Genomic DNA, 9,636 nt, shown 5'->3' on the forward strand with positions numbered 1-9,636 from the left:
CCCAATTCGCTTCCGATTTGCTTCGTGATTTCGCTCGCTCGTTCGAGGCCTTTTGTGTTGGTTTAGCTTTTCCATAGCTATTCCAAACTTTGGCCAGAACGCTTGAGGGTTTGGGTGATTTTCGGAATATAGGCCGACGGTTTGAATTTCGGAAGAAATTTTGATCGGCTCACATTCACCCCCTCTAGTCGTCGGCTTCGGTCCCACAATTGGTATCAGAGCTTGGTTGAGGTTTTCAGTACATTAACCGGTTCGAAAACCACTCGGCGACCATGGCGAGTCTTGGTAAGATCCCGGTGTTTTCCGGCAAGGACTATGCCTACTGAAAGGTTCGCATGAGAGCCTTCCTGCAGAGCATGGGAGCCGATGTCTGGGAGATTACCATGAACCAGCTTTACGAGGTGCTGGCTGTTCGGACCACGCCTCTTTAGGTGACCCATCACGAGGCTAACGCCAAGGCCGTCAATGCCTTGTTCGCTGGCGTATCTCGTGCGGAGTTCTCACGCGTCCAGGGTTTTCAGAAAGCCCACAAGATTTGGACGTGTCTTGAGAATTACCACAAGGGTACACCTCAGGTGAAGGCCAGACTGTTCGAGACTCACCGGCGTGAGTACAAGAACTTCACACAGGAGCCGGGTGAGAGCATTGACCTGATGTTCAGTCGTTTTCAGTCGATTGTGAACAAGGTCAATGCAAACAGATCTGCTGGTGCCCTTGAGTACACAGAGCACGAGAAGGCCCTTAAGTTGCTTTACGCACTTGATCGCTCTGTGTGGGATCTCAAGGTGAACACCATCATTGAGTCTGCTGGCTATGAGACTCTGACGGTGAACGAGCTTTTCAGCAAGCTCAAGGCCACGGAGGTGGATAACTAGACACGAGCCAAGCTCAATGGTGCCCCTCCTTCCAAGAGCGTCGCTCTTGTGACTGGCCCAAGTGGTGGATCGGGCTCTAATGCTAACTCTGCTCTTGGCTTTTCTCTTGCCTCTTTGCCTTCTATTTCAGATGAGCAGCTGGAGACGCTGGGCGACGACGACTTGTGCCTCCTGATCAGCAAGTTCTAGCGCGTCTACCACAACAGGCAGAGGAAGAAGAACCCCGGGTGCTACAACTGCGGCGATCTGAACCACTTCGCCGCCGATTGCCCCAAGAAGTCCGGCGGTGGCCAGAACAACTCCTTCGACTACTACCGCCACCGCGACCGCAATGAGGGAGGCTCCAACAAGGAGCGTCGGCGCCACAAGCACCGCAGTCGTGACCGGGGAGGACGCTTCGACAAGGAGTCGCTCAAGAAGCGCTTCCAGTACAAGGCCAAGAAGCGGGAGAAGGCCTTCCTGGCGCAGCTCAGCGACCTCGACAAGAGCTCCGACACCGACCGCTCTTTTTCACCGACCTCCGACGACGACGACAAGAAGAAGAAGAAGCGGGACAAGGAAGCCACCGGCTTCATCGGCCTTTGCTTGGCGGCCGGTCGGCGCAAGAGCTTCTGCACCATAGCGGGCGAAACCAATGGTGCTCGTGCGTCTTCGGGTAGACACGCTACACCGACGCACTCCGGCTCTTCTCCTGGATCCGAGAGCGATTCAGAGGTAAACTCCACGATCGACCTGCTTGATACAGAGGTTAGGGAGTTGTACGCCGCTCTCGACAACCAGAAGAGGCTGCTTAAGGAAGCAGCTAGAAAGCGTAGAAAGCTTAGGGCTGAGCTGGCTTGTGCTAGGGAGAAGTCTAGTGAGGATGAGTGCGCTGGCTGCATATCTCACATGAACGATCTTGTTGCTCTCCGTGCCAAGCATGATGAGAACATCGCGAACTTAGATGTTGCTAAGATTTCGCTTGCTGATGTGTCTCATGAACTCGCTAAGGCCAAGCATGAACTAGAATTGGTTAAGGATGCTCCTATTGTTAGCGATGTGCTTGAATGCGAGGAGTGTCCTATCTTTAAGTCTGATCTAGCTTCGTTGCAGTCTAAGTTTGCTACTGTTGTGTTCGAGCTAGAGGAGATGAAGTTTAGGCCAGTTTTGCTTGGCGCCTGTAAGTTTTGTCCCACGCTTAGGTTGGAGCTAGAGGAGAAGAACGCTTTGATCAAGTCTTTTGGAAAGACTAAGGTCGTAGAGTCTAGCCCACCTATTGACTGCTCTGTTTGCCCTGGTTTAATCTCTGATTTGGATACTCTTGCGGTAGAGAAAGCCAACCTGGAGAATGAGAACACATACCTTAGGGCGATTCTAAGTTGGGTTTCTAGCAGTGAGCCGCAGTTGGGCATGATGATTAAGCAGTTCAAGCGTGGTGATGGGTTTGGGGTCGGTTACACATACACAAAGTCAGACTTTGACAGGTTGTATGGTAAGATTGGCAAGGCTGCTGGAAACACTGCTAGCACGAGCACACAGCCTTCGCTTGTTGACCCCGCGAATGGTGTGCTTAAAGAACCACCTAAAGCACCTCCGCAGAAGCAGGTTTGGGTTCCAAAGCCCAATGCGCTGAGGAACCCCCTTGACACGCTCCCTGCTGCCACAACCCAGGTTGCCCAGAAGAAGAGGGCTGCTCCTCCCCGTCCGCAGGCTAGACCTCCACCTCCCAAGCGTGAGGTGAGGTACCACTGCGAGTTCTGTGACAGGGAAGGTCACCTGGAGGAGTTTTGCTTCAGGAGGAAGCGGGCTGTGAGGAGAGAGCAGGAGAGACGGAACACGGACATGTACTCTGCTCGGGTGCATGGTCCTTCTCGGCGTGGTGGTAGGCGAGATGCTAGGGCGCGCCGTGTAGGTGGAGGTCAGGGAGACGGTGGTGGTTACCGTGCTCCAGCGGGTGGTCGTTTTGCCGGTCGTGCTCCTGGTTGTTTTCAGTACGGCTATGGACCACGGGACCGAGGCTTTGGAGGAGGTTTTGAGACTCCACGCTTTCCTCGCGGTGGTGATCGTCAGCCTCGCAGTAGACGGGACAGGGGATACGCTTTGGCTGACTTTGGTTACCCTTCTGTAGAGCAAATGGCTCGTCACTGGTTTGCTTCTCACTTTGCTAACCCCAGTGTCGAGACGTTTGCTCCCCCTATGTCTCGTTGGTGATGCAGGTTGGTGGCTTGGAGAACAAGTGCTCCATGGATCTTGGTCTTATGCAGGTTTGATCAAGACTTGATGGTTCTCCAAGGCTGATGGATAGCCCGTGGTGGTTTGTGTATCATATGTACATTTGAGTTTGCTCTTTGAGTTCTTTGTACACTTTCTGCTTTTGACTTGTTGTAGACTCTTTATCTCATACTTGCTCTGCTTGCTAGGTCTGTACTTGTGCTATGGTGGACTAGCCACTCTGTATGCTAGTTTTTGTGGTTTTCATATTGTCATGACTCTTGCTAGCTCAGGGTGTGTGCTTTGTTCAGTTCCCCTCATGCTTGTGTAGCTTGTACTCCTTAGGTCTGGTTGCTAGCTCAAGTATCTTTTTCATATAGTTTTGCTGCCTTGGTTCATGTTGTTGAGTGCCTTTAGACTTTTCTAGGAATATCTTTCGTCTTGATATGTTCTAGAGTGTCTTTTGGTATACTTTTGCATGTAGCTTGACTAACACCTAATCGTTTGCTTGAGTTTTGCTCTGGATTTTTGGAGTTTGCTATTTTCTTGTGTCCTAGCTTCTCTTGTGCTAGGTATCACTTGTTGAGGGGGAGCTCTACCTCAGGTGCCGATGATGATCCGGAGTTACTGCGCCGGCTGCAGGCTCCGGCCCCTTCTGCTTCGACTACCTCAGCTCAGGAGGACGATCCAGTACCACTACTTCCACTTCGATCGTTCACCTCTACAAGAACCTGTTCGAGCAGAAGATGGATCCGCTGAGGACGCAGGGGAGGTGACCTCGAGCTTGCTATGCTCTAGGTCCAGCGGGATCTTCATCGAGGTATGAGAGCGTTCGGCTTGTACATTTTCCTCTCAGGATGGACTGGTGGTTTTCTGATTGTTGCCTTTTTCATGGTACTCAGTTGGATTCATTGGTCTAGTCCTGTGTGTCTTTGAGCCGTTGTATTTGCTGAATTCTTCAGTTGCTTAGCTTTTGGCTTTTCGATGTCTTTCTCTTAAGTTTTAGCTAGGTTAGTTGCTTGTGCATATGCATTGTACATTTTGCATTTTGCATTGTCTCACTTGCACTAGCATTCTTGTATACATTGCTATGATCCTCTAGTGCCTGCTAGTGTGAGTTGATAAACTTGATTATGTATACCTTGCTCCATTGTGTACATTACATCATCTGAGTTAAGCTATTTTGATTTGAAAATCTGAAAACATGATCACCCTGTCTTGGCTACTAGCATGTTAGGGCGTGTTGATATGCTTTGCTATCTTATTCATGCTAGTGTGCCTTTTTCGTTCAGCAATTCATACTTGAAATGATCTAAATCTGATAAAATTGCTTGAACTGTTCTTGAATTGGATTGAAAAGACCCAGGTGGGATTACTTGTCGCACTAATCGAGTTTTCGGGACGGCTCACTTTGCACTTGTGAGAACCTGGGGCAAGGCTGTGCATGACTGAAACGAGTGTTTTAAGCTTCTGATTGTCTTTTGGCATAGGCTTGGCCTCGTTGCTAAGTAAAGCATGACAAGCTTTCAACCCCTGGCATTAAGAATTGCTTGATATAAATTTGATTGAAAAATGAATGTTAACAACATCTTTGGCTGGTTTGGCTCACCTGTATGAGTTTGAGTAGCACTGCTTTCAATTCCCTACTTGTTAGTGCTAGATCATGGGTGATGCTTTTATTTCTCCTGAAACTGAACTTGCCTAGCTCTAGACTGATTTGATATACCCTGTTGAGCTAGATACAGGTCTTGTTTATGGATGCACACGTGCTTGTGACTAGATGTTGCTCATATCATTATATCCCTGAATGCTTTCACTTACACCTCCTGCATTGCATTCATGGCATAGCATCTGTTCAGGGGGAGTTTTTGCTTCAGGGGGAGCTTTAGGTATTTTTAGACTTGATGTGTGCATGTGCCAACAAGGGGGAGAATTTTGAGATAAGTGATCGAACAAGAGGAAGACTTGTTTGATTTTTGAAAAAACTTGTTGTGCACAGGGCTTTGAGAGTGCATCATTTTGGGAGAGTTGCACTTGTGAGAGGGAAAAGCTTTGCTTGAGGACTTTCTGCTTTGTTCTTGGCTCCGGGTTTTCCTCGTTTTCTCTCTGCTTCTTGCATGACTGCGTCGAGCGTTACCTCTGTCTTTGAGGAGTCATGTTTTGGCTTTTGATCGATTGCGTCGAGCCGTTGCCCTTGTCTTAGGGGATCGATCTGTGCTTGAGTAAGTGACTGTTCTTGCCTTTCTGAGTTTTTTGTCACTTGCTTGAGTTCTTCGCTTTCTTGCTTCTCTTTTTATCACTTCTCTGGTTTCAGGTGGTGTGTTGACAATGCACTCATCAAGGGGGAGATTGAGGAATGTTGAGTACTCTATCTTGCTTGTGATGAGTGAATTGTCAACCGTGCGGTGTGATCGTGCGCTTGGTCTTTGGATTGCAGGTACACGGGCGTCGAGTGTCGACGGGGAGCTGCCGTGGAGGTGCTGTGGCCGATGGACCATGCGGTGGACGGCGGTGCAGGGCAGCCGGGACCGGAGCTCGGACCGGGCGGCAGCTGTGGCGTCCACTCCTGGATCGAGGGCGCAAGCGGCGACGGAATGCGGGTTTCTTGGTTTGCGCCACAAAACCAAGGAGGCGGACGGCGGTTGAAGACGCCGAGTCGTGGAGGTCACGGGCATCGGTCTCGGGACTGACGGAGGCGACGGGCGTCGACGGCGTCTAGGGCCATCAGAAGGCCGAGGCGGGAACGGCGTCTAGGGCCACGGCGCGGAGGCGGGAATCTTCCCGCGCGTGAGGTTTTGGCGGTTTTCTCAAAACCGGCCACCTACCCGGGTTTCGCGAACCCTCCAAAACCGCGGACTAGATCTTCATCAAGACGGCGGCATCGCGGAGAAGACTTCGTTTCGAAGAAAGAACCTCGGCTGTCGGATGAGATCGTTGTACAGGGGGTGCTGCAGGCCAACCGGTCTGACCGGTCCCGCGGGTATAAATACCCCTTCACTTGTGTTAGGTCAAGTGCGGCTTTTGTAACTCGTCCGTGAATTCTCTGTTTCTCCAGGCCGCCGCCCCTGCGTCTCTCTCTCCCTGTTCATCTCTTTAGGGTAGATTTGAATGTTGTTTGGGTGAGAACTCTTGTGGATTTGATTGGGAAAGGAGGCCCTAACCTCCTCGTGCCCTCTGGGCGGTTGTAATCAATCCATCTCCTCGTTTTGTGCCTTGTTTGATGAGATTTAGATTTCGTTTTTGGTGCACTTGATTGCGTGGAGGTTATGAGTTCTTTGCTGTGATTCCCGTGCTTCTAACTCAGTCTTAAACCCTCTGGAATCACTGGCTGGTTCGAATTCGAGTTCTTGAGTTTTTGAGAAAACCCCAATCCCTTTTGATCTCCCCATAATTCTCAAGATTCGTTGATCTTTAAGCCGAGATCTCTTGGGGATATGTTCACGGGATAGGGGCGAAGCAATCCCCCAAGTTTCACCGATTTTCGTGGTCGTTTGTTCGAGATTCACCGTTTGAATCCAATTTCTCGAGGGTTTTCTGGGTGCTACCGGTCAGACCGGTAGGCACGACCGGTCAGACCGGTCCAGCGCACCGGTCAGACCGGTCCAGGCAGATCAGTTCTGCAGTTTTTCCAATTCGCTTCTGATTTGCTTCGTGGTTTCGCTCGCTCGTTCGAGGCCTTTTGTGTTGGTTTAGCTTTTCCATAGCTATTCCAAACTTTGGCCAGAACGCTTGAGGACTTGGGTGATTTTCGGGATATAGGCCGACGGTTTGAATTTCGGAAGAAATTTTGATCGGCTCCCATTTACCCCTCTGGTCGCCGGCTTCGGTCCCACAAACTTTGAATTGCTTATTGCGATTTTTCGATCTCCAAATGAACAAGAAGAAGAAAAGAGCATGTATAGAGCGCCTAATAACATGTTCGTTCAAAATAACAAGCTAGAGCTAAGCGCTAGACAGGAAATCAATCACACGCAGACGCAGCCGTGCGCACTCCATGCTTGCTTCCAAGCAAGCACGTCTGTACTGTACGTGGACAAGTGGCCGCACATGGCTGCTTGCTTGGAAGCAATGTTTGTACTGTACTGTACCTGTCCCTATGCAGCTAGCTGCTGCTGAGAACTACCGCTGCTGCTGCTGGCGGCGCCGTCGTCTTCGGACAGGCAGCAGCTGTGCTGCCTTGGACCGGCGGCACCAGCAGGGGTCGCCGGCGTCTTATCCAGCTCCAGCCACAGCATCTCGGCCTGGAGGACGGCGCAGTAGCGCCCGAACGTCTCCGGCGACACGTTGAGGTCGAACCCGACGGCGAACAGGAAGTCCACCTCCAGGTAGTTCATCTCCGCCAGGCTGATGCCGCCGACCCTGGCGAAGTAGGCATTGTTGTAGCACCTGCGAGAGGTAGCGCGTGGCCGTCAGGTTCAAAGCTTGTTCCAGAATTCAGAAACCAGGCTTAATGCCTGCCAGCAATGGGCTACCTGACGGCTGACGTGCACCAAACCAGATGGGCCAAGGATAGGCATCACCGAACCAATTCTTTTAGAATGTCAAATGGCCAGTTGAGTGATGTTCTTTTTTTAATATAATTGTTGAGTGATGATTTGAAAGAAGATGTCAATCACTCTGATGGATGATGGGTAATTTCTTTCTGAAAGAGACAGTAGGGTTCAGTTCAGAGCTTCAGATGTGATGCTCTTGGCAAGGAGAGAATTGGGCCAGTGGGCATCAGCATGGGGCAAGTTTCCAATGTCCCACTCTAATTCTATCACACAACTTGGCCATGGATTAACTTCCAAAGCGAGGAAAGGTTGTGACGGTGACAAAGAGGGTGAGGATCTTTTTCCTAGTATGTTTTTGGGTACCCACTCCTCAGTGCGTGTGTGGGCTGTATGGAAGGAACTGGATGGCCATATTTTGTTTGTTGGACGCGCATAATTTCCCCATATATTATAACCCAAAAGGGCCAACTCAACCTCTAGGGAGGATAGTGAGATAACACTTGGTGTACAATTAATACACAAAGTTGCTCATTTTTCAATGGTCAGTTTCTCAAATGCAACGTGTGGTATCGTCATAGTTGCTGCATTTTTCAATTGCCAGTGCATAGGATGTAGGTACAGCAAGTACCAGTTAGAATTTAGGCAGCAAGTTGTTGAGCTCTGTTCCTTGTAGAATTTGCTCTGCTAATGCATCCTACTTTTTTTTTGCGGGTACTAATGCATCCTACTTGACTCTGGATTTTCAGAATCTGTTGGCTAGCGTATCTCATCAGAGAATTCCATATTCAGAAGACCCAATTCACCAATCTTATTTGTCATGGCTTAAGTAGAAGTCATCTGCATTAGGACATGGACACCGATTTGAGAGTGGACATTTTTTTTATTTTCATTTTTTGAAACGGAGAAAGTGGACAAAATTTGTTAGCGCACTATTCCAAACCTGGACAACAGTTTTACCCATACTACCTTGCAAAAAGGAAGCGAGATAGTGCTGTTCTTGCAAAATTGCCTGGTCTCAAAATCAGTAGCTAGGTAAAATATGTGATGATCCAAATTAGAGCAAAAGAACATGATCACGTATTCACGTCAGGCTATCTCTCCATTGTTTTGCGTATAATGAGGACTCTGTGTTTCTTAATTAGTTACTGTATTTGAATGAATACTCCCGTATGTAACTTCTGCTTCCTGAACTTCATACAGTTCAAGGACACGGATCCTACATTTCTACTCGTTGGCTGATTTTGGCAGTTGCTGTAAGGTGAGAATTCAGGTGTGGAGCACAGACCGGAAACAAAACTGAGCACCAACACCGTCAGAAATGGAAGAATTCGATTGTGTTAGTAGTATATGATCGTATTAGAAATGAAAGCTGTGGCAAGGGGATCAAGCGTGAAGTAGGCACACTCACACGTCATCCATGAACTTGACGGCCGCAAGCACGGCGGTGATGAGGAGGCGGTGGACGCTGTACGAGTCCACGGCGAGCGCGGCGCGCCGGCGCTGGCCGCGGCGCAGGAGCCGGTCGAGGTAGACGTAGGCCACCACGTAGCACGCGGGGCTGCACCCGGCGAACCGCGCGATGCGCGCCATGTACGAGGGCACCGAGATATCCGGCCTCTCCGTGGCCCGGAACGCCGACGCCGGTGCCAGCGACGCCGCGGGCGCGGGCGCGTCCCCGGCGGCGAGCTCATCCGCCGCCGCATCGTTGCGCTCCACGACGCGCTCCAGCAGCGCGGAGAGGACGCCCACCACCCGCGGCGTGTCCGCCACCTGCTCCTCCTCCTCCTCCTCGCCCATGACACGGTCTCTTGCCGTCGTGGCCTTCTAGACGCTGTGTGTGCGGGTTCTTGAGCTAGCTGGTGGAGACTTGGAGAGGGGGTGGACTTGTTGATGCTGCTGAACTGAACTGAAGAGGTCGTTATATAAGATGGAGGGAAGAAGCTTAAACACTGAGCGCCTATTCAGGGTACAAAAAAAAAACTTTCACCAATTTTACTGAAATTTGTACGGAACATTTTCATGTTGAAACTTGGAAGCAAGCAGTGGAGCTACAGAAGAGTTGGCATTCAGAGAGTTGG

General features: G+C 50.3%; 1 protein-coding gene across 1 annotated transcript; it reads right to left on the reverse strand.

The window, feature by feature from the left end:
• Positions 1–6,899: 6,899 nt before the first annotated feature.
• Positions 6,900–9,490, reverse strand: LOC120642644 (cyclin-P4-1-like). Its single transcript, XM_039919208.1, has 2 exons — positions 8,967–9,490; positions 6,900–7,451 (listed from the first exon to the last, which is right to left on the reverse strand). The coding sequence occupies exons 1-2, from the start codon at positions 9,353–9,355 to the stop codon at positions 7,160–7,162; spliced, it is 681 nt and encodes a 226-aa protein (XP_039775142.1). The 5' UTR covers positions 9,356–9,490; the 3' UTR covers positions 6,900–7,159.
• Positions 9,491–9,636: the final 146 nt, after the last annotated feature.

Source organism: Panicum virgatum, chromosome 7K, assembly GCF_016808335.1.
Source record: "Panicum virgatum strain AP13 chromosome 7K, P.virgatum_v5, whole genome shotgun sequence".
NCBI lineage: Eukaryota > Viridiplantae > Streptophyta > Magnoliopsida > Poales > Poaceae > Panicum > Panicum virgatum.